The sequence below is a fragment of the Cutaneotrichosporon oleaginosum genome (assembly GCF_008065305.1).
Source record: "Cutaneotrichosporon oleaginosum strain ATCC 20508 chromosome Unknown ATCC20508_contig04, whole genome shotgun sequence".
NCBI lineage: Eukaryota > Fungi > Basidiomycota > Tremellomycetes > Trichosporonales > Trichosporonaceae > Cutaneotrichosporon > Cutaneotrichosporon oleaginosum.
Window position 1 is genome coordinate 1,746,271 of NW_027072173.1, and position 25,162 is coordinate 1,771,432.

Here is a 25,162-nt window from a genome sequence, read left to right on the forward strand (position 1 = left end):
TGCGATGAGAATGAGAGAATGAGAGAGGTCAATAGAGGAGAACGAGGGATGTCTGGCGACCATGCATGGCCTGGTGGTCGTGGTCGACGCGCGACGAACACCGTCGACCCCACGTGGTATACCCTGAACCCGCTGTCCCCTCTTTGGCCACCGCACTGCACGGACCGCTTCCCATCATAGGTGCCCCACAATTCAATCCGATCGCAGCCCCTCCACCCTGCACCAAACTCGACATTCCACCAACGAGTCCTACGTACCTACGTCCCACAACTAATACATGCACAGTGGGGATCATCGTGTATAAATGAAAACAACTGTCAAGCAACGTCTAGGCATCGCTCCGCAGCCCTCTGGCAGCGTCTCGAGCCTCTGCAGGCGAAAGGGCCTTGTCGACGCCCTCGTTGAAGAGTTTGGCCTTGATCACATTCGCCGTCATGGCATTTTTGGCCTCGTTGGCGATGCGGTGACTGAGATTAGTGGTTGGAACCCATTTTAGACCCACCTGTCCTTTACTGGGTCGCCAAGTACCGATGGCTTAATCTCAAGGCCATGGAAGTCTTCCTTGCCTCCCTCCTCTGCCCCAGGAGGCGATGCCTTCAGTCTGAGCTCCGCTGTCGACTCGCCGACCTTGGCTTCAGCTGCGCGCAGCTTGGCATTAAGATCTTTGACTTGAGATGTGGTGTAGGCGCGATTCTTTCGTTAACCAAGAGCGCGTCATCAATACACACTGAAAGAATACGATTCTGGCTGAGGGTCTCAACCCAGTACTTATTCCACAGAAGGTCGAGCAGCTTCTCATCCGTTTTTGACTTGTAAATCTCTACCTTAAGAGGGTAGTATGCATTGGCGTGAGCGCCAAAGTCCTCAATCTTGTCAAGAGGAATCGATTGGTACTCGGACGAGCCCCCTGATGGCGGAGTGTAGCCGAGGGGGTATGTGCGGAATGCCCCGATCTCAACCTTGCCAGCGGACACCGTACGGTTTGGGTCAATCAAAGTGTTAGTCATGCCTCGGACGCTTCTTACAACGACGGCGAGATACGGGTCTTGGTGAGTTTGGTTGGTCATCTGCGTGTCGACATCGATTCCCGAAAGCCAACACCCATATCCAGGGTGCCTGGGGTTAGCGCATTCTATCATCAACGTAGCTCACGAGTGATACCAGCCGCGCTGATTCTCGGTTTGACCCGCGGCGTTGCGCGCGGAATGAAATTCGACCATGTACTCCATCGCCTGGTGTCAATGAAAGCAGTACAGGAGAGGTGCAAGCTGCACACTCACCTCGTTACCCGCATTGACACGAGTCTCGGTACCCTGTACGGGTAGAGCCACCGCATCGGTGATCCAGAACGCGCGGTCTCGGACGCGGCCGTACATGACGCCCATAATCTCGTACTGACCTCCGGAGCGTGCATGAATTGCCTCGCCGTCAGCGGTGCTGATAACAGACTTGTACCATTTTAATCAGTGCGACCGCCGAGATCTTGACGGTCTGAAAGTAGTGGGGGCTGGTGTCAGGGCGTCTCTAAGCGCTATACCGAGGACGACTAACTCTGTAGCCCATGGCGCTTGATCCTCCAGCTGACGTTCTTCCTCCGCACTGTAAAGAAAGACGAGCTCAGCCGGGTCGACTGTCTGAAGTGATTAGCCACGTCGTCGAAGTGACATGTACGAACGGCAATGCTGTTGTTGATCTCGAACGTAGTCCGCGCGGCTTGCTCCATGGTGAGCAACTTGTTCGACTCGGACTGTCGAGTCTTATTGATGTAGAGATCGTAAAGAGACGTCCTGGGATGGCTGCAGTGGAACGGACAAACGTCATGTGGAGGTTGACTGAGAGCCAGCGGAGCCAGATGAGCAATCCACGTGGGGATCGCGTGTTGGGGAGAGATCCTCCACGTTCAAATCACGTGATGTTTTTGATTCATCATCGTCGGAACGCCTGTCTCATCAGGGTTGCTCGAATAAGCCTCAATGTATTCCGCAACCTGGCACGCAGATGCTGTCCCGCTGCCCCTTGAAGTCGACTTGGCACTCTTCAACACGCACGTTTAGTGGGTACTATCAGGTTACTCTTGCAAGATCGACCCAAACAGCCGGCTCGGCATTCAGGCATCGCGTGCTGTTCCTCACTTCTAACCTTGCGCCCAGAGGGCTACTGACGCTTCGGAATCGCGCTCACATCCTTGACTGACGCGTCTGTCCTTACTGTTGGGCATACCCACCCCCCGATTTCAGTGGTTGACTTCCTGACTTCTCCTGTCGACCATGCACCATCTGCAGGGCAGGGCTCGGACTCCCCCTTGGCACCCCTCCATGGCCCATCTCACCGTCACGCGGGACGCTGGGACCATTAGAGGTCCAACCATCGCGGCCTGCTTGGCGCGAGCTTATAACGTTGGTCGTGTCTGCACTCACCTCCTCCTGTACACTTACGACTTTGATTCAGCGTTCAACGACATCCGACCACCCCACACTCCTTTCTCGACCAACTCGTTTACGCTTCCAGCTTACTCTCTCCCTCTTTCCGACCCTCCTCGCTCTGATCATGGTCGCTCTCCAATTCCTCACACTGTTCGGTCTCCTCCCGGCCCTCGCGCTTGGCGCCCATGAACCGCGCCACGTTCAGCCCCACGCCGCTGCTGCCCGCCGCTCGCGCGTCCAGGCCCGCAACCCCGCCAGTGTCGGCGCCCCTCCTGCCCGCCGCGGCGCCGGCTCGCGCAAGCGCGGAGCGAACGGCTCGTGCCGTCCCCGGCCCGCGCCTGCCCACGAGGAGACTGAGGCTCCTGAAGCCGTTGTTGCTGCCGCTGACGGCGACGACTGGCAGGCGCCCGCGGAGCAGCCTGCTGAGCAGCCCACTGAGCCGCCTGCTGAGCCGCCCGCTGCCCAGCCCACTCAGAGCGAGTGGCAGGACCCCAACGCCGCTCAGCCTGAGCAGCCCGCTTCTGCCCCCGAGCACGAAGGAGAGTGGAAGCCCACTGAGTCTTCGGCTGCGCCTGAGACGGTGAGTGATTCCACCTGGTCCTGCTGACTTCTAGCCCGCTCCCACTGAGGTCACGCCCAACAACAGTGGCCTCCTGCAGATCGACGGGTAAGAGGGGATCAGAAACTTGAGCTAAAATCCAGCACCTGCGGCCCCTGCCCGTCGTCTCCCGAGGCACCCAACGGCGAGCAGTGGTGGCTCGACTGCGGTCTCGACGGCGCCGGTTGGGCCCCGCCTCACATCACCCTCGACCAGCTCAAGTACATCGACCTGAATGGCGATGGCATCTTCGCGCCCTGCACCCAGTACTTCGACCAATTCTACCGCTACGGTGGCGAGTTTGGCATTCCTCCCATCATGCTGGCCTCCATCGCTCTTCAGGAGTCGACGTGCCGGCCTTGGCTCGTCGGCGGTATTGGAGAGCAGGGCCTCATGCAGCTCCTCGGCCCCAACTGCGACGGTGCGCCTAACGGTAACTGCCAGGACGTTGACTTCAACGTTCGCCGCGGCGCCGAGTACCTTCGCAAGCGCATTGACGAGCACAACGGCAGCGTCCTCGCAGGTCTTGGCGCCTACAACGGCTGGCGCATCGGTGTCACTGCTGGCGAGGTCTACAACATGAAGAACGAGGGCCGCTGCTGGGCTCAGCCCAACCTTGACTACATGCACCAGATGCTCAACGGCTGGCTCCAAGGCAAGGAGGGCTGGAAGATGGGCAAGTGGTGTGAGTATCTGACGGCCGACGCGTATTGTGCTGACTCCAGTCAACCGCAACGACTGCTAAACGCGACTTGTCGCGGCGGCCCCAGACAAGGCTCCGTAGATCCCTTCGCCCTCTTATTTCTTCAATCTCGCATTCACATAAACCCTTCTCCCTCTGTATACAGCCGGTCTGTACTGAATACGTCCGCCATGCTGCATGCTGCATACGAGTCTGTCCTTGTCTCGTTCCCTGATTACCGCGATGTTTGAGCGCAATGCCGGAGGTTCATCCGCTCTGCCCTGCTGCGCCCAGACACTTGGCATGCGGAGCCCGGTGCTGCTGCCTGGGTTCCGTGGGATGCTTCACATTAAGCTGCAGCCCAGAGTCCATCCAGCTTGGCATGTGGGTTGTGCGGCCATTGCGGTGCGGAGGAGTTGTGACACAAAGACGAAAGGTTGACTTCATGAGTTCGCGGCAATGATGGAGTGACGACGGCACGCCATCCCACGACGACTCTCATTACATTTGCGACTCCTTTCATGTCGTGCGGCACGCCGCTCCTTATCCCACCGTCAATCTCGTCTGTTGATCGTGGCTCCGAACTCTCCGGCCACATTCCGGTCTGCTCCAAGGCCCCAGGCCCCCTCCGAACTCAGCAACCCGCTCGTACGTTGCGGAATGCAGTGGCAGGCTGCGCGCTCTCACCGTTGCAGCGCGTCGCGTCCCGTCCGCCGGAAAATGGACGAGGCCCAAGGTCCGAGTGCCGACGCATATCCCGCAGGCACCCAGGAGGCACGCGTTTGCAGGTACACGCCGGCCCAACTTAACCTTGCGTCATAGGTTTGCGTCAATCTCGCCGCCGAGTGGGTGTACGACGCCGCTAGAGATACACTTGTGTTCGTGGCGTTGAAGTGCGTCGGTGCTATAAATTGCGCCACCGCCACCGTCACCATCACGACCATTGTCGCGGACGCGTCGCGCCGCGTTCAATACTATTGCGGGAGTGCCTGCGCTGCTCCATCTTGCATTCCGCAAACTCACGCGCAGCTGACGGTCCGCTTACTGCCGGATGTACATTCTGGAAGCACAGCGTACGAGCCGGTTGCAAACACAGTATTGGAATGGGAGGTGCCACTTTCGCTGGTTGTCCAACATTGCCGGCCGTTGTCGGTGTCTGTTCCTCCTAGTTGCCTGATTGCAAGATTCCCTGCACCCATTCTCAAGGGATAGACAATGCTTGCCCGTGGGTTTCGAGAGGAGCTGGTCGCCTGCAGGCTGTGCAGATAGTGCTCGTGCACTGTAGATGAATTCCGCTGTCGTGCAACACAGCACCCCTGTCTGACATTGGGATATTCTCAGCCAACGCGGCTTCTCACAGGGGTGACCATATGTCCCAGCTTTCTACTAACAGATGGCTGCAGCGTCAGATCGCTGATATCGGGCGGCACGTCATTGTGGGCAGTGAGTGACTTTGCTGTGGCGCCGAGTTTGTGAGGGAGACATCGTGCACCGCTGTGGGTGTTCGCGCTTGTTGTCGTGGTGTCAACCGTGCTACCTTTGAAATCAGTAGCCGTCGACATTGTTACGTTAACTCAAGTCGGGCTGGGTATCCTCCGTTAGCATTAATTTTATCTGATATCCTTTGAAAGTTGTCTCGTTCTTGTGAACTGGTTGCAGGTACGCGTGCACCTCGTTACAGATGGATACATATCATCGTTGGGGATTAAACCGACATCACGTCGCTCCCGGTGGCAGCGACTGCTCTTCAAGCTCAGTAAATCTCTCCTCCCCCTCGTCTGAGCATAATCGTAGTCGCGGCGTAATCAAAATCAGATGCGATCACGACTCGTGACACACGCTACGTAACATAATTGTCTTGTTGGTTGGTCGGTGTTCGTGCAACGGTGCAAGCCGTGCTAAGTAAATGACCGCCCTCGCGGCAGATAAACCAAACACAACGCCACTGTTTCTGTCAATCGACTGCTGATTGTATTCCCTGGTACCGGAATGGACTGCCCCAGTAATGGTCACGGTTGCAGACAACAGGGTGGAGATACTTGCATTTGCTACAGTGCCCACATATCTTGACCAACTTGACCCACAATCCGACGACGGACAGACCTTGCTCGCTTTTCGCGATGAGCAGGTAGACGGAGGTCAGCAGGGCTGCGCTGTCATTTAATGGCGAGCCACTGGTCTGAATGGAAAGTCACTCCGAGGTGCGGTGTCGCTCATCACAACGCCGGTGAGTGCCAGCGCGTGTCCTTCCTTTGCCACCCTCCCCGACCCGCCACGCTGATCAGCTGTGTGTTGCCTAACCGGTATTGAGAACCGCGGAAGGAAGGAGCAGCACAATTCCACGATGCAGCGGGCCCTCTACATCCGTCTCCTCGCCGCTACTGGGGATATGAGTGATCGGCGGTCCTCCTCTCGAATGATCGCCTCAGTGTACGTCCTGAACAACCTGCCGAGGCCAACAACTGAGCGAGACCAGCGGCCCCAAGAACAGTGCTACTCTCCGGGCCACCTCGTCTCGTGGTGGTCTCGACACGAGATGATCTGACGTCTCTTAACTGCCAGCACTTGCAGTTCGCAAACGACCAAGGCGTCGGACATTGTGCCATATCCAAACGATGAAGGTACGGTTGTCTACTAACCCCGGAAAGTCCGCTCCCACGGTGCAGGCTGCGGCCAGCGTTTCTCTAACCATTCACCCAGCAGCGCCTTGACCTCACCCACCCCATCCTCCACGTTGTCGTTGAGGCCGAGCATGGCTGTGTTCGGCCGGCGGTCGACCTCTCGCAGAGTTTCATTGGCCTGCTTCGGGTTCTTGAGCTCGAAAAACTGTGCGTCGGTCTTACCCGAGACGTATATGTAGCGCGAGAGAAGACGCATTGTGTAGTGTCGCAGGTTGACCTTTTCTCGGGGCATCGACGTGGTGGACATGACGGATGCAAGGGAGAAATCAGCCTCCTCCCAGGTCGGTGTGAGGGGCAGGTGTGGGGGCGCGAGATGCGGCGGCGCTTTGCCGCGCGGTCGAACGTAGATTGCGTCTGCGGGCGGGAAGAACGATGATAGGCCAAGAGGCCCAGACGATGAGACGAGCGCCATGATCACTGATGTCAGCGTCGAGAGTTGCTGTGCTCACAGCAATCGCCACACTGTGGCTCCTCAAAGGTGAGGCGCTTAAACATATCCGCGGCAGGGATGTCGGTCTTCTCACTCCAGAAGGACCCAAAGCACTTGTTGAGGTCCAAGTTGCACCTGGCGTCAGCACTGGCGCCGCTACCGCAAGGTGACTCACTTGTCATTCGAACTGGGTTCACGTCCCGGCTCGACGATGGGCGGCATGTGGCCGTCGAGCGATGCTGATGTCAGCGTCGCTAACATAGCCCGCACAGAACAGGTACTTCACGCGCATAGGTGAATGCCACCCCATCTGATCGAACGTCTTGTCGATCCTCATCCTGTTCGTGGTCCAGCGCTCGCCACGCTCCACCTCAATGCCCTCAATGTCGTCCTCGTCCTCGTGGATGTCGAAGAACTCCCTAATCTCCTGCCGCGCAGAGTTACCCCACAATCCCTCCACGCCACCAAGGTTGGCGACGACATAAGTCCACAGCAGCGCCTCACGCCAGCGCTCTACCTTAAGCGCAGTCATCAAGAACATGATCTGTATGTCGGGTGGCCCATCTTTCAGCTCGCGGAACCGTCGCGACGAGCTGCCGGTAAGAGCGTCCTTGAACATAATGCTCGCTTCGTGGTGCATGTTGCGCGACATGACGCGCGGGCCATGCAGGATGTACGGGCGACGCCGGCGCGGGTACCTCTTTGAGAGGAAGTAGTTGGCGTGAACCAGCCCGCCCGTTTCCCCAGCGTCGTTGAACAGTTTCTTGTCCAAGACAGGCCGAGGTTGCTGATAGAACTGATATCAGCTGCATAGAAACGCCCGTGACTCACGCTGTCATCGAAGCGGAAAACATCCCCGTACAGTGGTGAGTGGAAGTCAGCGACCTAGGTCATGTCAGCGTAGTTCACCCGCCACTCACAGAGTGAGGGCGCAAAACAAAGAAATCATCGTTCAGCGCGATTGACGTCTCAGCAAGCCCGGGAAGCCAGCCGAGACGACTCTCGATCGACTTGGAGTTGTATGATGGGAGCGACTTGCTCCTCCACTCCGCCTCGTCAACCACCTCGACCTTAACGGCGTCCTGCGCAACCGTCGGCAGGTGGAAGATCTCCGAGTGCACGGCGTACTGGATATTCGGACCCTTCGCGCTGGCGTTAAGCTGCGAGAAGTCCAGCCAAGTGGGTGTCTGTGCAACACGCAATGTATCACGCGGCGAGAGCACGGTAGGCGTAAGTCGGGCTGTGTCATGCGTCACGTCGAACGCGTAGTCGTACACCACGAGATGAAACGTCCGAAGGTGACCTTGGAGCGCCTTGAGCACCGAGCGCATCGAGTATACGAGCTCATTGTAATCGCTGCCGTTAGTTGGCAGCGAGGCACTTCGCTGAAAGCGACAACGTACCGGAAGTGCTGGTCAGGGCTGTAGATGCCGGCCTCGCCGCGCCAGTACTCCATCTCACTGCGCCACCGTCCATCAGACCCGTTGACCCATGTCCACGTCGCATCGAGCTTCACCTCGGGACCTGCGTCGTGCTTTCCGCAGCTGGTGGTGCCGTCGAGGAACCAGCTCTCAAGGCAATGAATAGGAAGTGACCGCGTTGGGCGCAGCAAGGGGAAAGGGGCGGGTGAGGGCGGTAGGGTAACGAGCGCGCGGTATCGGGGGTCGCGAGAGTCGAGGGCATCACCTGGCCTCTGAGAGGCTGAGGGGAAGTCCGACGACAGTAGACCAGGCGATTTCGCGGAGCCGAGCAGTCGGCAGATGAGCCAGGCGGCGATTGTCCAGACGGCGCCTACGCCGAGGACGCGCAGGCGCGTGAGGGCGCGCAGGCGGTTGGCCATGAACCTTGCGAGGCCTCCTGTTTCTGGTGAGGGTCTCCTTGTGCGTGGGAGGTGCGAATCTCCTCGGGCGCGCTGAACGGTGCGCGAGGGAGAGGCGTCAACTGCGGTAGCGTAGCATGCTGCAGAGTCCGAGTTGGCAACGGTGTCTGGCATGAAATCATGCAGCCGGCAGCCCGGGGCGAGTCGATGTAGCGAAGGGGTTGGACTGAGCGGTGCACAGAGTGCACAGGTCGTCGGGGCGGAAGCGAGATGGAAGCTTGAAGCTGAGTCGGGAGTGGGTCAAAGTGCCAGCAAAAGTGAGAACCAACGAATATTACAGACGGTCAAATCGTGATAGGAGTGTAAAGGAATGTGATGTGCCTTGGCTCGCCCACTCCCAGTATTTGGTTCCCCTGAACCAGCAACCTCGCCCACACGATATGTCGCACGACCACCACATGTGACACAGCGATAATGAACTACGATCCGCCGTCCACGACAGCGTAAAACATCATGTATGCATGTCTACAACCCTCGAATTAAGACAATCCACTATGAAGAATAGCGATCAGGAAATGACACAGCAACTGGGCAGGGAGCGACGTGGGGCGCCCTTTGCGCGCGAGCTGAGAGACAATCTTGCAGCTTCGATAATCGTCTCCTGCACGCCGCGGTTGGCCTTTGCCGAGCATTCTGGGTTAGCAGGGACGACGTAGGGCGAAGCACTCACCAAGATACCTGCTCGCCTTGAGCTTACGGGCGGCCGCAAGGCCATCGTCATGAGACACTTGTGCGTCTCCTTTCTCATTGTCTCGTAGGTCACACTTGAGCGCTGTTGTCAGCGTAGGCGAGCTCTGGAGCTTACCGGTCAATATAATCTTGACGCCCGGACAATGCTTGTTCACCTCTGGTCCCCACTTTTCCTCGACATTTTCCAGAGACACGGGGTCGTCCACCTAAGGTCAGCTTAACTCTTGACACCGAGCTCACTGAGAAACAAACAAGCACCACATGTGTGTCGAGGTAGGACAGCGAGCGCAAGCGGTCAAAGTCCTCTTGTCCTAGTGTAAGCTTTGCAAGACATGTCACGCACCAGCAGTGTCCCACAGGCTCAACTCGACCGGTTGCCCGTCAACATCTACGGTCTCGATGTAGTTCTCGAACACTGCCGTCAACATGCCGTTAGGGATCGGCGCAATGCGTACCTGTCGGCTCACTGCGGGTCAGCGTCGCAATATTTCAAGCTCACTAGTTGGTGGGGAAGAAGCCTCAACACGTTAGCATGTCCAAAACAAGGACGTACCCTTCGTGAAGACGGTTAAGAGCGAAGACTGGGTCAGCTGCGGTTACAGAGGGGAGGGGGCCGTACCTTGCCGCAACCGCCGTCGCCGACCACAACCAGTTTGCGGGGGATCTGTGTCAGCCGATCGTCGACAAATGCAAGCGTACGGGTTTTACCATTCGCACCAGAGCTTTGATATTGAGGGCGTTCTGGAGCGAAGCGTAGTGGTTGTCGCTAAGACCAAGGCCGGGGCGTGCATGGTTTTGTTTGTTTACAAGTCAGTGTGATCGGCACACAGCCGAGCCGATTTGCTCCCGTCGCCACCTTATGGACGCACCCTCGATTGGATCCCACGCTAATCGTCTCTTGTCATTCCACTCCATCCACCTCATCTCGAGTAGACATCCTTCTTTCCTACATCATGGCTCCTCCTCAGCCAACATACGTTTCCTCAACGGGTCAGCTGACGACCCCGCCTATAAGTAAGCGCGTATACGACACCATTAGCGACTACGCGACCATCGCGTACCTCTTCGTCGAGACACTCGTCGCCGTACGTGTAATCGTCTGATGCTCTGACACTGCAGCCCATAGTCAACCCCAATCCCGGGCCCACTGCACCTCGAGGCCAGCAGCCTGCCAACGGACAAGCTGCTCCTCCTCGCGGAGGCAGCGTTTTGGGCGGCAGTTGGGGGCGTGGCGGTGGTGACGGCGGAAATGGCGGCGGGGGTGGTGGGAACAGCCGCTTCATGTCCATGAATGACCTCCGCGGTGGTGGTGCGTTTTTGCCTTCCTTCCAGCGCTTATACTCAGACACCGTCGACTCTTGCCGAAGCGCATGCGGATAACTGTCACCCCTTGACCACGCCCCGCTTAACACGTTGTACCGCAAACATGTATACACAAGTTCCAAAGTCATTCTACTCTGCATCAAATCATGAGGGCATGCATCGCGACCGGCGCTCAGCAGGTATGTATAGCGTGAAAAAGGTCCATGGGAGACTCATGGAGGACGAAGGAAAGTTTATGAGGGGGCATGGGCCTTAGCCACGCCAGTGCTTCCAGCGGCGGTAGACGGGAGCCTCCTGTGCCCACTCGCCGTCAGCCGATGGAGCCGCGGCCGCGCTCTCGGTCGCGTTGGCAGCGGCCGACTCGACAGGGGCGGTGGCATTGGCGGCGTCCGACGCAACGGGGGCAGTGGCGTTGGCAATACCCGACACGATAGGCGCAGTGGCGTTACCGGCGTTGGAAGGGCTGGGGGAGGCAGCGGCGGTGGCGTTGGCGCTGGGGGCAGCCTCCTCCTCGTCCTCGCAGTCCTCCTCGTCCTCATCAGGCGTGGGGGTCACGGGCGAGGTCTCAGTGCCAGTCTCCTCGTCCTCGCAGTCCTCGTCGTACTCGTCATCGCCCGAGGGCGAGGGCGAGGGCGAGTTGGTCGAGCCACCAGCGGACGGGTTTGAGCCCGAAGTGGAGCCGGAAGGCGAGGCGGGGCTGGAGCCCGAGGGAGTGCCAGAGTTAGAACCGGAGTTCGAGCCAGAGTTAGAGCCAGCAGGCGCGGGCGTGTTCGAACCGGCAGGCGAGTTCGAGCCGCCAGTGGCGCCGGCGCCAGGGGCGGTGACGGTGACAGTGACGGTGACAGTGGCGCCGTCGCACGACTCAGCAGGAGCGGCGGGGCCCTGAGGAGCAGGCGAAGTCGGCGAGTTGGACGAGCCCGAGTCGCCGGGGCCGTCGTTCTTAGGGAACGAGCCGGTGTCGGGCATGCCGGAGTTGGTCGAGCCAGAGCTGGGCGAAGCCGGGTTCGCCGAACCAGTGTTGGGCGAGCCGCTGGGCGACGAGCCAGCGTTAGGCGAGCCGCTAGGCGAAGAGCCGGTGCTGGGCGAGCCGCTGGGAGACGAGCCGCTGGGGGCAGTGGCGGAGCCCGAACCAGGGGTCTCCTCCTCAATCTCGTCGCACCAAGGGAGGTCCTCGTCATCCTCGCTGCCGGTGGTGGGGATGGGCGAAGTCGACGAGCCGCTGCCGCTGGGAGTGGTAGTGTTGCTGCCAGCGCCGGGCGTGGGGGAGGTCGAGTTGGCGCCGTCCTCGTCCTCGTACTCGTCGCAGTCCTCGTCGTCCTCAGCAGTGCCGTTGGAAGTCGAGTTGCCAGTGGGAACGGTGACGTTGCCGCTGGGGGTGGGGACAGGCGAAGTCGCGTTGGCCTGGGGAGCGGTCTCGTTGCCGGCCGGGGCAGTCTCGTTACCGATGGGGGCGGTCGCGTTGGCCTCCGGGGTCGGGAGAGGCGAAGTGGCATTGCCACCCTCACCCTCACCAGTGGGGGTGGTGCCGTTGGTAATGGGGTTGCCCTCCTCGTCGCACTCGACGCCGTCCTCATTGATGTAGGTGCCGTTGACAGCGGACGAGGCATCGGGCGCAGCGGCCGAGGTCTCGGAGGCAGGGGCCTCACCAGAGGGGGAAGCGGCCTCGGTGCCGTAGGCCGCAGCCTCGTCGCCGCGCTTCGCGACGGCACCGCGGCGGAAGGACCAGCGCGAGCTGTCGGCAGCCACCTGGCCGGCCGTGGCGAGGGCGTAGAGCACGCCAAAGGCGATACCAGTGTTGAAACGCATGTTTAGAGTGAAAGAAGATGGATAAAGGCAGGAAAAGTGGAGAGCAGCTTCGACACCAGGTCTGGAGCTGCGGGGAGTCTAGGTAGAGAAGAGGGGGGTCGTTGACAAGAGTGTTGAGGATTTAACGAGTGACTGGCTTCGAGCGAGATGGTCTCACTTGAACGCTTGCTTACGAACGATGTTGAAGGATGAAGAGAAAGAGAAAGCGCGAGCGAGGCAGTGTTACTAGTATCCTCGAGGACTGGCGGCAGTCACTGGATGGAAAGGCGGGGGGAGTGAGGGCCGGGAAGCAAAGGGTGTCGTTGACATGTCTGACTCTGGAGAGAGGTTGCAGGAGCTCAGACGGCGCCACGGCAGCGCCAACGTGACTTTACGAGGTTGTGAAGGGGCAGCCCGCAGGGTACACAGGGGTGGCCGACGCGCCCGCTGCCGTTGCCGACACTGCCGGAACGGATGCAGGGACTTGACCGACTGACTTGGTGTGCCGTCAGACCGGGCAAGGCCTGCTGAGGTGAGCGGAGAGGGAGCTGCAGCAGAGCGACAAGTTTGCTGCCCACGTTGTGTGCCCTGTCACGCCTGTGCACTGCTCATGCAGCTCCGGTGAGTCTAGCCGAGGGTCGCGACGGGCTGGATCCCCCAAAGACCCAAGGCCAAGGGTGGTGGAAAGCAAGGTCTCGCCCACGAGAGGAGGGGAGTGTGGCAGCGTGGCAGGGCAGGCACAAAGACGCGACTGGCAAACTCCCCCGAGGCCCAAAGGACCGAAGGGGCCCGTGCTTCATATCCGCAGGGGTTCAGGGTCTCCCCTCCCTGAAGTCTGCTCGACAGCTCCCGAAAATGTACTTCCGCGCGACTCAGCAGCGCAGCAGACCGCAGGCCTCAGGGATCAGGGAGGTTGCAGGGAACGGCTGCCCCCGACGCGTCGCGGCCGACGTTGGCTGATGAGATGCTGTGGACTGCAACTGCTCAAGCAATTCGGCGCGACGTCCACACGCAGGTCTGCTTCGCACTCTCACTGAGAGTAGGTGCATGCTCACGCAGTAGACGAGCTGGGCAGTCATGCATTGCATCCGTCTGTCTTTGTACAGTAGACGTCCATCCTGCAGTAGGTCGCGCCGAACCCTATTCCTCTGTCCGTGCGGAGGGGCACGAATGGACGGACAAAGACGATCAAACTCGTGTGCGATCTGCCAAGCCTCTGATCCTCAGACGACGATCCTGCCCAGAATGCCCAGAGCGGCAGGTGGCGCTCTTCCATCAACTCGACACTCCTTATTACCGGGAGCAAACGCCTCTGCGCCACAGTAATGCAGACTGAATACGCAATGTTGGCTGGTATGAAACACCCCGCGCGCCGAAGGCCAGAGGGCAAGAGGGCCATGGACCAGTCGTGTCCTGTTTCGCTCCCATGTCTTTACAACGTCCTGCCAGACAGGACTGCAAAACACCAGCCAAGACGCGCAAGAGCACGCGTTTCGATCAAGGCACCATCGTTTGACGTGGCCAGACCTCAAACAGGCGCTGACGTCGTTTGGGTTCCAGACATGCTAGCCAAGTCTGGACAAGCGATGAGAGCCTGTTTTGACACCGCAACGCGCCAAGCTGATACCAATCCCGACAGTCTCGGTTCACCCCTTCGTATTCTGACGCGTCTCCCTCAAAGGCCGACAACCTTATCGTTCTTTTGCTCTTCTTTGACCGCACTTCCGTCGCAACTCATCACTCCAACTAGGTCCAAGGATGAGACTCGCGACGCGGGCCGAAGGGCCAAAGATGACCATTTCATTGACTGGACCCCGGGTTTCTTGACCCCGAGTTTGGTTCAAACGAGAGTGAAACTTCAGTGCCTCCTCCTCCAGTTGTTGAAGGCGATGAGATCACGTCTTAATCACATCGCGCCTCCTGCCCCTCCAAACGCGAGAGAGACGCGACCTTAGGTGGTTACTGATGGTCGTCCAGACCCGGCCGAGACGCAACATTATGCTTCTCACTGACTGTTCCTCCATCCGCGACCGAGACGCGACCGAGACGCGGCGTTATGGTACTTTTGCCCTTAATCGTCACTCCAGCTGGCGTTGCAGCAAGGCGGTATATATCCTTAACTGATTGACGCGTCGTGACAGAATTGTAATGGTACTGACGTGAAGCAGCCTTTGAGCGTGAAGCGCCAGAATGTGAAGTGACTGAATTCCACCTGGGAGCGCGCATGGTTTGACGGACGGATAGAATGGTGCAGGCGGTTGATCATGGGGTGCGCACGCGCGATCTCCAGCATCTTTATGGCTCGGGAACTCTGCAGCTCTGCGCTCCCCCTCTCAGAGCGGCCGAGGTTTTGCGGATCCAATGGTAGAAGGCGATATGCTGCGGGTCAATGTGAAGCCCGCGCAGGCAAGGCTGAGCTCCAACTCCAACTGCACAGACCTTTGCCTAGATGTGCGTACGGGTACTTATTCACTTTCAGTGGACGCCATCGCTCGCAGCATGCACCACCTCTCTTGATCACGTGATGTATCATCCGAGGTGTATCCGGTTTGCGAACCTCCACTTCGCAAAAGTCCGTTGCTCGCTTTCCGTTCCCGAACCATCACCATCTTGATGCTCCTCCACAGCGGCCGTGCCCTCCGCTGTCTGCTCCGCTCCCAGGGGAGACTTGGCGGGTTAGCGTTACCCCGACGATGCTTAACAACACCTCCTCCTCAGACTTGGTTTACCGAAGACGAGAAGGCGAATGCCAAGATCCTTGAGGCAGCCGCAGCCAAGGTTGCTCTCTTCAACGCAGCACAAGAGGTGAGCGACTACCAGTGCAGACTGACGGAAGCCAAAAGATGACTTGACAGTCGACGAGAGCCGACAACGCGCCAAGGTGCAGAAGGAGATAGGGCCCTTAGCAGAAGTATACACCAACTACCTCACTGCACGGAAGGTAAGAGCGACAACGGCCAGGCTGACGACAGGCGCTTCATGACATCCAGCCGCACCTATCTGACCCCGACGAATCGCTGCGCGAAATGTTCCAGATGGAAGTCGATGAGCTCTCCGAGCATCTCAACGCCGCCGTCGGGCAGCTTCCCGACCTCCTCCTGCCGCCATCCGAGACCGACCCTCTGGCGCTCATGATGTCGTTGAACGCGGGCGTGGGAGGGTCCGAGGCCGCGCTGTTCGCCGAGGAGATGGCGAGGATGTACACCCGCTTCGCGGAGAAGCGTGGATGGAAGATTGAAGTCTTGAGCCAGACGGAGGGACCTAACGGCCGTGGCGTCCGAGAGATGACCATCAAGATGGAGCCTGCGCCCTACTCTGATAGCGAGGTCTACGGGCTCTTGCGGTGGGAGAAAGGTGTACACCGGGTGCAGCGAGTACCACAAACGGAGACGCAGGGGCGCGTGCACACCAGCACGATCACGATCGTTGTCATGCCCATTTACCCGGATGCTCCGGAAGCGCCCCTTGTCGACCCCAAAGACGTCAAATCCGAAGTCATGAGGTCGCGTGGCGCCGGCGGCCAACACGTCAATAAGACTGAGTCGGCGGTGAGGCTCACCCACATCCCCACCGGCATCACCGTGTCGATGCAGGACTCGCGCAGCCAGCACCAGAATCGGGCGTGGGCTTGGGACGTGCTCCGCGCGCGTTTGAGTGAACGCAAGCACCAGGAGGAGATCGAGGCGAAACGTGCCAGCCGACGGAGCCAGGTCAAGGGCGCCGACCGTGGTGATAAAGTCCGCACGTACAACTTCCCACAGGTGAGTAGGTCGCGGGCTTATCTGACGAGCAGGACCGATTGAGTGACCATCGCATCGGTCTGAATCTGACTGGCTTGAGGGAGATTATGGACGGCGACGGACTGGACAACGTCATTGCAGCGCTGCGGCGCGACTTCAACGCTCGCAGGTTGGAGGGCATCCTCGCGGGCGAGGAGGACTTCGACGAATAGACGCTAGCTGCATTCGCATTACTCTACTCGGCGGCGTGGGCGCCGCTGAAGAAGGCCCGGATCTCCTGCTGCTTCTCGTCGAAGCCTGATGACCCGATGCCGCCGCCCTGCCGCTCTACGCCCTCGAGGTGGGTTGTTACATCCGTTGCCAAGATTTCCACGGTGAGAGGCGGCAGCCCAGGGAGGTTGTCGTAATCAAGCGGCTGACCGGTCGCCTCGCCCTTGCGTAAGCAACTCTCGCTCTGGCAGACTCACGGCGTATCCGACATGCAGTCGCGTCCAACCGGTCTGGATGTCAGTTGCGTCCGGGTGCCACGTCAGTCGCTCACGTTCGTCATGCCTGGTGTCAGTCATACATTCTTACATTCTGCCGCAGAGCTCACCCTTGTAAGCCCAGTGCGAGTCGATGCCCTCCGGTCGACGGGTCAGGAAGGCGCTAAGGAACTCATAGTTGAAAATGCCGTGCGCCACGAAAACGAGATGCTTGGAGTCCGGAGTGGCACCATACGACTCGCGCAGCGCATCCTCGACGAACAGCCTGATACTGCTATGAGCTTCACCCAGCAGGCAACGTACGCCTCGTTCGCGCGATTGCGCACGTCGCCGAGGTTCTCACCCTCGGGGAACTTGAACGTGCGTCCTGGGTGGCGCACGTACTTCACGTCGTCGCCAGCAAAGAAGTGGCCCTCGGCTGCAGGTCAGAGAGTCCTGGCATTCCACTTACCGACACCGAAACCTTGCTCGCGCAGCAACGGTGAGACAGTCAGCGGAGGGTCAGACTTGTTCTGAAGCTGGATCTGCTGGCCCTGCCGTCAGCCGGTCCAAAGGTGTACTGACGGTCCAGTGCGCACGCTTCAGCGGGGAAGCGAAGACTGCGTCGATAGGAATGTCAGCGAACGAGGCGCCGACAGCCTTGGCTTGCTGACGATCAGTGAGGGAAGATGTGAGGCCCTACGTTCATGCCTGTCGTCAGCGTTGTCCTCCGCCTGCCTCACCGTGGTTTGACAGCGGTGCATCGGCCCAGCCAGCCCACACTGGGCGGAGGTTGTCTCTCGTCAGCTAGTTCGGGCGGACACGTACCGGTCGACTCGCCATGACGAACCTGCCGTCAGCTGGTGGCCATTCCCGCGAGCCTTGTGCGACCCACTATAGTGATTGTGATCATCGCGTTTGATTGAGATGATGGTCAAGTGTACGACTCAGAACGTGCGACCTGGCGGGTACATGGTTGACTCGGACCCGGTTCAACCGGCGAAAGGGCCGACGTCGGCCATGCCCGTCGAAGTGACTGCCCAAGATATAGTGGTGATATAATGATCACGTGTCGCACACGCGACGCGTCGCCCTCCACCACATCTCCCTCCACGACCTCCACCTCTGGACTTCGGTTTCGCGTCAACATCTCGCCCTCCGTCTGTGTCCACATCGAGCGCACACTCTCTGCCATGTCCGAGCAAACTGCCCAGCAGGGCAGGCCGCTTCCAGTTCTTCTCCTTAGCACGCTCGTTCCCATCGCCCTCACGCTCATTGTTCACCCTCTCATCCCCGTCTTCGGCCTCACGGAATACTTTCCCTTCCCGCCGCAACCGACCTTTCCTGCCCTCCAGGCCAACATCGGCTTTTCGTTGCTCGCGCTAGTGGGGACGCTTCTGGTTATCCCGAAGGTGACACCGGCTTTCCTTGCGAAGAACATCAAGGGACGTGACCTGCTCAAGCCTGGTGGGAGGACATCGGGGCCCTGGGTGTGAGTTTGCTTTCAGGTTGCGGCGCCTAACAACAGCCCCGAATGTCTCGGACTGCCATGCGCGTCGCTATATCTCCTCCTCATGATGCTTTTCATCCCTTTCCCTTTCTCGCACATCTTTCAAGTGTCGTCCAACAATGGCGTAGGGCGCGAGAAGTTCCCAACTGGAGAGGTGAGGTGCAGAACTCTACGTACAGCTGACCGAAGCTTACGTTCTACTTGACGTCGTTGCTTTCGCTTCTCACTGCAACAATGCTTGGGTTTATTGATGATCTGTTCGACATTCGATGGCGACACAAGCTTCCAATTCCTCTCATAGCAGCTGTACCGACGCTTCTTGTCTACTACGCCACGGGCGGCTGGACGTGGGTCGTTCTCCCAGAATGTGTCGGCAAGCTGTTGCGCTCCCTCGGACTACCGGGCTGGATCGGCGCACCAGTGATTGACCTCCGTACGTAACTCCTCACCTTGTCCTCTCCTGACGCCAAGACATCTTCTACTACTTGTACCTCGTCCTTCTCCCAACATTCACGACCAACTCCATTAACATTCTGGCCGGAATTAATGGCGTCGAGGTCATTCAACCGCTTATTATTGCGATGTCCGTTACGCTTAATGACCTGCTCTTCTTGCCCATTTGGCCTGAGTGGCTTCTTGAGTTTCTCGGCATTGAGAACCCCGCAGGAGGACGTATGTTGCCATGGGCCGTTGGACAGGTCGTCACCCGTCACCTCATGAGCCTCTACTTCATGATTCCTCTCATTGGCGTCTGTGCCGGCTTTCTGTGGCACAACTGGTGAGCCATTGTGTGGGCCTCAGCTGACGGCAAGGTATCCAGCCCGGGCGTTTCCTGGTGATACATTGTGCTACTTTACGGGTATGGCGTTCTCGGCAGTGGCTATACAGGGGCACTTTTCCAAGACAATGCTGTTGTTCTTCCTTCCTCAGATATTCAATTTCGTGTTGTCATGCCCTCAACTCTTCCATCTGGTACCTTGTCCTCGCCATCGGTTACCACAGTGAGCAGGACGCAGGTTTCTATACTGACCAGTTTAGCTTCAACCCTGAGACTGGGCTGCTGGAGCCATCCAAGGCGATTTTCAAGAAGCGTCCTTCATTGCTGGGCCGAGTGATCTTGGAGGTTTTCCAAGTACTTGGCTTGACAAGGCTTGAGCGCGCGGGCGCACCAAGTGTTCCCAAGGACGGCCCGAGCTTGTCCGATTCCCAACCGAAGGAAGGCGACCTCACGTCGGCCACAAACCTTACTCTCATCAACGTTCTTCTCGTGAGGTTGGGGCCGTTGCGCGAACCCACTCTTTGCCTTTGTGTGGGGGCAGTACAGGTTGCCGGTAGCGCCGTTGCGTTCGGCATCCGATACGGCATTGGCTCATTAGTATACGGCGGAGACAGGCGATAGAGCATCTTGAGCATATCACGATGTATCATAGTTACACACAGAATGAGGGATCGGCCATCCCATCATTGTTCAAAGCGCAGATTATAACCGCCACCTGGCTGCTCATCAAACTTGAACATGTCGGTGCTCAGCCCAAACTTGCCCAGCAAGCTGTTGCCAAGATCCTTGAGCTTGCCCAACATTTCGTCCTTCTCCTTCTCCTGCTGCACCGCGATGCGACCAGGTAGCGTTGCAAGGGCGCGCTTCGCCTCGCGGAGCTGTGGCGACGAGGGAGGGAGGCTAGAGACAAGAGTACTGTAGTCTTGAGGTCAGCTTCAACGCGCCGAGCAAACTCACCTTCCTGAGCACTTGTCAGCGAGGACCACGTCCCCAGCTTGTCGTTGGCCACCGCTCGCCGATGGACAGCCTTAAGATAACCCGGGTCCATCTTGATAGCTGGTGTGAGCGTACTGCTTTCCCCTCAAGCCGCATCCTTACCCTTGGTGCACACTTCCACGGCCTTCTTCCACTCTTCCTGCGCCACGTAAACGGCCCCTAGATTACCATACACAGCCTTCGTGCACTCGCGGATGCTCTGCTCTATCTCCTCCCGCTCCGTGTCCTTCTCGCGCGCGTTTTCGGCTTCGATTGCTTCTGCCTCCGCCTCCGTCACTTCCTGCAGCCCGCTGTGAGCCTCGGGTGCGGCTTGGAAGGGACGTGGGGGAGGAAGGTCGGGGAGAAAGTCGAGCGCGCTCGTGTACGAATCGCCCGCCTCCTCCAGGCGCCGAGGTTGGGCGAGGAAGTGCTTGTTTCCAGCTTCCTTTAGCGTGGTCGCACGCGTGAGCAGCTTCTGTTCGTCAGCGACCGACGAGACCCAGTTGGAATCTCACCCTCAACTCATCGGTCGAGAAGCGTGTCAACCCTTCAATGTCTTCCTCAATTCCCAGGTCACCTTCGCTTGCAGACTCGAAGTGTTCGTCTGTGCTATCGGCTGTGCTTGCAGGCTTCGCTGGAGGTGGCACGCTGCCGAAGCGCTCCTTTACCCATGGTGGAGGCTCAAAGAGGCGAGCATCAAAGGGTGTTGGCTCTTCGCTGGGCGAGGGGATGTCCGGCATACCCTGCGAGATGGTGTGCAGAGGTAAAGCAGAGAGTGCAGTTGGAAGAGAAGGTTCAGAGGACGTTGAAGGTCAACGTCATGGCTTCGCGTGGTCTACGCATGTTTTCCACGTGGAAGTGGCAACGGACAGTCGAATTGATGAATTGAGGTGTTGAGTTCAAGTTCAGGGTTCGACTCCGTTGGAATGGCCTCCCGACCTCTGAGTTTCTGCCCAAGTCACGTGACTACTCGGTCCCTGCCTGATCTCCCTTCGCAACTGTCTCCCTCCTCCCCTCGTTGTCCACGTTCCCGGCCCCGCCTCCTCAAGCTTCAACCCTCCCAGTCTCACTCACATTTCTCAAGTCTTCACATCACCGACTGCTTTTGCTCATCACTCCTCCTCAACCCATCACCATTGCCCGGCAACATGGTGCGCGCGGTCGTCAGGGATCTCTCCCCGCGAGGGCGCATCGCTGCTGTCGCTGGCGCTTTCTTCACTTTCCTCTTCCTCCTCAACTTCATCTTCCCCTCCTCAAACCTCGCCAGCCCTCACCGATGGACTACTGCGTCGTCTTCCGTCCTTCGCTCAAAATTCCTGCGCGCTAAGGCGCGGGCGCCACGGCCGCCGATTCACCACCCCATCCCGAAGCTCATGGCAGACGCTCGTGACGCTTTCGACAACAAAGTCAAGCGTCAGTCTAAGACGCTTAGCGAGGCCGTCCGCGAGTACCGCCGCCGTTATAAGCGCGACCCGCCCGCTGGCTTCGACAGGTGGTTTGAGTTTGCCAAGGAGCACAAGGCGGTAATGATCGACGAATATGACCAGCTGTTCAGCGATCTTGAACCTTTCTGGCAGTTGACTGGCAAGGACCTGCGACAGCGCTGCATCGATGTTGGTTACCTTCCTTCCGTCGACCTTGTCCGCGTTCAAAACGGCACCGCACGCACCATTGACGTCAATAACGGTTTCCAGAACTCTGAGGCCGATGCACGTGCGAAGGGCTTCCGTGTCATGCTCGAGAAATTCCAGAAACACCTGCCGGACATGGACTTCCCTATCAACGGAAAGGCTGAAGGACGTATCCTTGTCCCATGGGAGGAGCGCCTCTACCAGAATCTCACCAAGGATGCAAGCAGTGAGTCTCAATTCTCGTCGTTACTAACTCGTTCTAGAAGGCATCAAGCACGTTCTTGGGGGCGAGTTTGTGGCAGACTGGAGGGGGGACGGCAATGTTTGGGAGTCCTACCGCCGCACCTGCGCACCAACATCACAGGCGCGTCGCCTTTTCGGCTCTCTTCGCGCTCAGCTGAAGGAGGGGCAGGTTCCCATCTCGCGTCTTGCCAACGCAGGTATCACGACCGACTCTGTGGACGAAGACTTCGAGTTCGCATCGGACGTCGACGACAAGTTTGACTTTTGTGACCATCCTTGGGCCCACTACAACCAGGGTCATTTCTTCTCGGACTGGCGCACTATCCACGCTCTCTACCCCATGTTCTCCCCTGCAAAGGGTGTGGGATACTCTGACATTCTCATCCCGTCCCACTACTACTTCTCCTCAACCAAGCGATACACCTACGGTTGGGACCCCGTCAACATGATCATCAAGGACGTGGATGACATGGAGATCCCATGGGAGGAGAAGGTTGACGACATCTTCTGGCGCGGTGCTACCACCGGTGGAGGCTCGAATCCTCCTGGTTTCCTCGCCCAGTACCAGCGTCACCGGTGAGTTAATGTTTCTGTTTGCGCTGACGGATAGCTTCATCAAGATGACCTCCGACCACTCGCGCGTGAACCGCACCATCGTGTTCGCGGACCCTCCCGGCACGGATAACTTCATCTCGGCGCAGGTTGCCGTTGGTGACCTGAACGACGAAATGATGGACGTCGCCTTCACAAAGGCTGTGGGCTGCACGCAGTACCCCAACGGCGGCTGCGACGCGATGCGCAAGGATCACCGTTTTGCTGACGCTGTTCCTCTGGGCGAAAATTGGCGTCACAAATATCTGATCGACCTTGATGGCATGGGTTACTCCGCTCGTCTCTTTGCTCTGGTGAGTCACAGTCTACAAGAAGAGACGCTGATCGTCTAGCTCAAATCCGAGAGTGCTGTCCTGAAGTCAACTGTGTACTCCGAGTTTATGTCTGACTGGATTCAGCCCTGGCTGCACTACATTCCCGTGTCCCAAATGTACAACGAGATCTACAACATCTACGCGTACTTCTCCGGCCCCTCCGTGTCGATGCTCAACGCCGCCAACACTACCCGTGACCAGTTCCAGTCATCCGGCCTTCACACCCGCAAGTTAGATGGCGACGCCGAACTGCGCAAGATCGCGAAAGCCGGACGGGAATGGATGTTCTCCGTCGGGCGTAAGATTGACATGGAGATCTACGTCTACCGGTGAGTTTGCTGGCTGCTAAGAAGTGAACGTGTCACTGACAGTTAGCCTGTGTCTTGAGTGGGCTCGTCTCAACTCGGATGATCGCGATGACACGAGCTACAAGGGCTTCCTTTAATGTTAGATGGTGTCTTTGGCCAGATCTCGTTTGAAATAGTGTTGCCTTGATGGTAACTGTGACCATATCCCTCTCTGCCTCAGTGTGAGGTTGTCGGAACAATTTGATTCATCATAGACAATGCATATGCAACATAAACAGAGACCTAGTACCTAGTCGGCGCGTGGCATGACTTCAGCTGATCAGGTGCGGGGACTCCACACCAACATTTTGAATTCAGTCCGCTCGACCCCGCTCTTTGGTTGTCGTTCACACACTTCTCTTGACTCCTACTACCGCCACCCTGGTCCAACGTCGTCTGACACTCAACATGGCAGGGGCACCACCACCCACGGCTCATCCTCAGCAGGAGGGTGACGACGAGGATGACGAGGGTCACATGGACGTGCAGTTCATTCGCGGCTTCGCTGAGTATGTCGCTCCGCGCACTTCAGCTGACAGCAGCAAGATTCAACGCGTCCCACAGGAGCTGCAGGATGACCCGGCCATCGCGCGTCCCAAGATCAACATCCCGAAGCGTGGCGAAAAAGACTTCGAGCCGCTCGCAGAGACGGTGAACCTGCAAGAGATGATGCTTCAGAACAGCCGGCAAGCGCTCTTCGACGCGCTGCAAGGCGTGCGCGGTGTGGCGAGCAAGTCTCTCTCGCACGCTCTTATTACGCCAGCTTCACCATTTCCGCAGCTCATCATCTCGCGCGGCCACGTCTTGGACACACTCGGCATCACCGTCCGCCCGGCCGGCGGAGGAAAAGGCCGTATCGAACTTCTTCCAGAGGAGGCACTGTATCTCGCCGAGCGTGGCAGTCTGCAGATTTGGAATGGGATGTCGCCGACTCAAGAAGAGCCTGATCTCGGGACGTGGAGCGAGGAGGAGTTCGGGGTCCGCGGCGCGGTCGAGATGAGTGTGCTTGAGTGCTTCAGCGCATTCATGGGCATGGAGGGCCTCTCGTGGCAGCGGTATCAAGCGTATGCCTATCTCAAGCGTCTGGGGTACACGGTGCAGCGGACACGGCGATTCATCCCTGCCCACTTCCTGCCGGTCGAGGAGCCGGTGAAGACTGGTGTGGTTGCGAAGATCGCTGGGCTGTGGGCGCGCCTATGTGGCGCTGTGTCCCGTCTGCTCGCTGCCGCGCGAGCGCACCTCCCATCCCTTCGTGGAGGAGTCACCGGCGTCGGACTCGCACTGGGTAGAGTATTTAGCAGTAACCCTCTGCGCGCCACGATCCTTGGCTCGTGGTCAGGTCAGACTTACTGTGAGTATATTCTCCTGTCATGCCAACTGACATCCAGCTTCCATCTTTACACACATCCGCTTCATCCCGGCAGGACACACCCACCCAGTACCCTCAAGGTTGTCCTGCGCAGCAGGCAATTCGCAGTACTCTTCCCTGGTGGATAACCCGTACCTCCCCTTCTTCCACGTCTGGAAACCCGTCACATCCTGGAGTAAAGCGAAGTGGGATCGTGGAAGCCCCGCTGGCCTGGCAAACCAGCGACCTGACTACGCGATCGCTGCTGTTGAGTGGGTGTCTTGCCCTACTCTTCACTGACTTGCAGATCACGCAACACTCCCATGCCGACCCTGTGGCAGCTTAATGAGGTGTTCCATTGTCTCCCCGACGAGCCCAAGGGCCCACCCCGCCGTGTGGGGCCGCAGTATGAAAACCGCCGGCCACATTTGCAGCGCGTGGAGGAGGAGGAAGCCCCGGCATCGTGGTTCCATCGCATTGTGCCTTGGCTGCGAGTCAAGGCGCCGATGGAAAGGCAACATTCAAATCCCATGGCGGAGATGCGGAACGGGGATCGCGCGTTCATCGTGGCGGTGAATGACTCGGGCAACACTGGTTGGGTGCGGTTCGGCCGGTCAGGATTTGAGAGCTTTCCTATGGTGTAGAGGTCTCATATGCATACATCTTACATACATGGGAGGATGCGTTCCAGTCTAGTCGGCACGCCCGC

General features: G+C 58.6%; 13 protein-coding genes across 13 annotated transcripts; 7 read left to right on the forward strand and 6 right to left on the reverse strand.

Annotated features, from left to right (window-relative positions):
• Positions 1 to 328: 328 nt before the first annotated feature.
• On the reverse strand, positions 329 to 1,723 carry COLE_05120 (uncharacterized protein; the record flags this gene model as incomplete). Its single annotated transcript, XM_018426630.2, has 8 exons — positions 329 to 467; positions 503 to 693; positions 729 to 1,116; positions 1,153 to 1,232; positions 1,281 to 1,421; positions 1,456 to 1,507; positions 1,552 to 1,634; positions 1,676 to 1,723. 8 exons carry the CDS (start codon positions 1,721 to 1,723, stop codon positions 329 to 331), a joined length of 1,122 nt encoding a protein of 373 aa, XP_018279329.1.
• A 1,616-nt stretch (positions 1,724 to 3,339) lies between these two features.
• On the forward strand, positions 3,340 to 3,954 carry COLE_05121 (uncharacterized protein; the record flags this gene model as incomplete). The annotated part of the gene is made up of 1 exon (XM_065626388.1): positions 3,340 to 3,954. One exon carries the CDS (start codon positions 3,340 to 3,342, stop codon positions 3,952 to 3,954), a length of 615 nt encoding a protein of 204 aa, XP_065482329.1.
• Positions 3,955 to 6,337: 2,383 nt separating this feature from the next.
• COLE_05122 (uncharacterized protein) lies at positions 6,338 to 8,807 on the reverse strand (the record flags this gene model as incomplete). Its single annotated transcript, XM_018423008.2, has 7 exons — positions 6,338 to 6,801; positions 6,834 to 6,949; positions 6,990 to 7,053; positions 7,085 to 7,610; positions 7,646 to 7,699; positions 7,735 to 8,170; positions 8,218 to 8,807. The coding sequence occupies 7 exons, from the start codon at positions 8,805 to 8,807 to the stop codon at positions 6,338 to 6,340; spliced, it is 2,250 nt and encodes a 749-aa protein (XP_018279327.1).
• Positions 8,808 to 9,185: 378 nt separating this feature from the next.
• COLE_05123 (uncharacterized protein) lies at positions 9,186 to 9,441 on the reverse strand (the record flags this gene model as incomplete). The annotated part of the gene is made up of 2 exons (XM_018421337.2): positions 9,186 to 9,326; positions 9,364 to 9,441. 2 exons carry the CDS (start codon positions 9,439 to 9,441, stop codon positions 9,186 to 9,188), a joined length of 219 nt encoding a protein of 72 aa, XP_018279326.2.
• An 895-nt stretch (positions 9,442 to 10,336) lies between these two features.
• On the forward strand, positions 10,337 to 10,763 carry COLE_05124 (uncharacterized protein; the record flags this gene model as incomplete). The annotated part of the gene is made up of 3 exons (XM_018427385.2): positions 10,337 to 10,468; positions 10,503 to 10,692; positions 10,729 to 10,763. The coding sequence occupies 3 exons, from the start codon at positions 10,337 to 10,339 to the stop codon at positions 10,761 to 10,763; spliced, it is 357 nt and encodes a 118-aa protein (XP_018279325.1).
• A 195-nt stretch (positions 10,764 to 10,958) lies between these two features.
• Positions 10,959 to 12,512, reverse strand: COLE_05125 (uncharacterized protein; the record flags this gene model as incomplete). The annotated part of the gene is made up of 1 exon (XM_018427386.2): positions 10,959 to 12,512. One exon carries the CDS (start codon positions 12,510 to 12,512, stop codon positions 10,959 to 10,961), a length of 1,554 nt encoding a protein of 517 aa, XP_018279324.1.
• Positions 12,513 to 13,816: 1,304 nt separating this feature from the next.
• Positions 13,817 to 14,446, forward strand: COLE_05126 (uncharacterized protein; the record flags this gene model as incomplete). Its single annotated transcript, XM_018427384.2, has 1 exon — positions 13,817 to 14,446. One exon carries the CDS (start codon positions 13,817 to 13,819, stop codon positions 14,444 to 14,446), a length of 630 nt encoding a protein of 209 aa, XP_018279323.1.
• A 658-nt stretch (positions 14,447 to 15,104) lies between these two features.
• On the forward strand, positions 15,105 to 16,443 carry COLE_05127 (uncharacterized protein; the record flags this gene model as incomplete). Its single annotated transcript, XM_018423007.2, has 4 exons — positions 15,105 to 15,296; positions 15,328 to 15,432; positions 15,464 to 16,252; positions 16,285 to 16,443. The coding sequence occupies 4 exons, from the start codon at positions 15,105 to 15,107 to the stop codon at positions 16,441 to 16,443; spliced, it is 1,245 nt and encodes a 414-aa protein (XP_018279322.1).
• A 23-nt stretch (positions 16,444 to 16,466) lies between these two features.
• On the reverse strand, positions 16,467 to 17,608 carry COLE_05128 (uncharacterized protein; the record flags this gene model as incomplete). The annotated part of the gene is made up of 9 exons (XM_065626389.1): positions 16,467 to 16,664; positions 16,699 to 16,742; positions 16,827 to 16,987; positions 17,020 to 17,134; positions 17,168 to 17,249; positions 17,281 to 17,372; positions 17,439 to 17,492; positions 17,524 to 17,545; positions 17,591 to 17,608. The coding sequence occupies 9 exons, from the start codon at positions 17,606 to 17,608 to the stop codon at positions 16,467 to 16,469; spliced, it is 786 nt and encodes a 261-aa protein (XP_065482330.1).
• A 148-nt stretch (positions 17,609 to 17,756) lies between these two features.
• On the forward strand, positions 17,757 to 19,604 carry COLE_05129 (uncharacterized protein; the record flags this gene model as incomplete). The annotated part of the gene is made up of 6 exons (XM_018423006.2): positions 17,757 to 18,187; positions 18,224 to 18,359; positions 18,395 to 18,638; positions 18,677 to 18,983; positions 19,018 to 19,206; positions 19,244 to 19,604. 6 exons carry the CDS (start codon positions 17,757 to 17,759, stop codon positions 19,602 to 19,604), a joined length of 1,668 nt encoding a protein of 555 aa, XP_018279320.1.
• Positions 19,605 to 19,666: 62 nt separating this feature from the next.
• COLE_05130 (uncharacterized protein) lies at positions 19,667 to 20,698 on the reverse strand (the record flags this gene model as incomplete). Its single annotated transcript, XM_018423005.2, has 4 exons — positions 19,667 to 19,905; positions 19,941 to 20,039; positions 20,082 to 20,433; positions 20,474 to 20,698. The coding sequence occupies 4 exons, from the start codon at positions 20,696 to 20,698 to the stop codon at positions 19,667 to 19,669; spliced, it is 915 nt and encodes a 304-aa protein (XP_018279319.1).
• Positions 20,699 to 21,106: 408 nt separating this feature from the next.
• On the forward strand, positions 21,107 to 23,203 carry COLE_05131 (uncharacterized protein; the record flags this gene model as incomplete). Its single annotated transcript, XM_018423004.2, has 5 exons — positions 21,107 to 21,815; positions 21,853 to 22,408; positions 22,443 to 22,737; positions 22,777 to 23,087; positions 23,134 to 23,203. 5 exons carry the CDS (start codon positions 21,107 to 21,109, stop codon positions 23,201 to 23,203), a joined length of 1,941 nt encoding a protein of 646 aa, XP_018279318.1.
• Positions 23,204 to 23,513: 310 nt separating this feature from the next.
• On the forward strand, positions 23,514 to 25,097 carry COLE_05132 (uncharacterized protein; the record flags this gene model as incomplete). Its single annotated transcript, XM_018425763.2, has 4 exons — positions 23,514 to 23,614; positions 23,648 to 24,456; positions 24,494 to 24,725; positions 24,761 to 25,097. 4 exons carry the CDS (start codon positions 23,514 to 23,516, stop codon positions 25,095 to 25,097), a joined length of 1,479 nt encoding a protein of 492 aa, XP_018279317.1.
• Between the last annotated feature and the right edge of the window lie 65 nt (positions 25,098 to 25,162).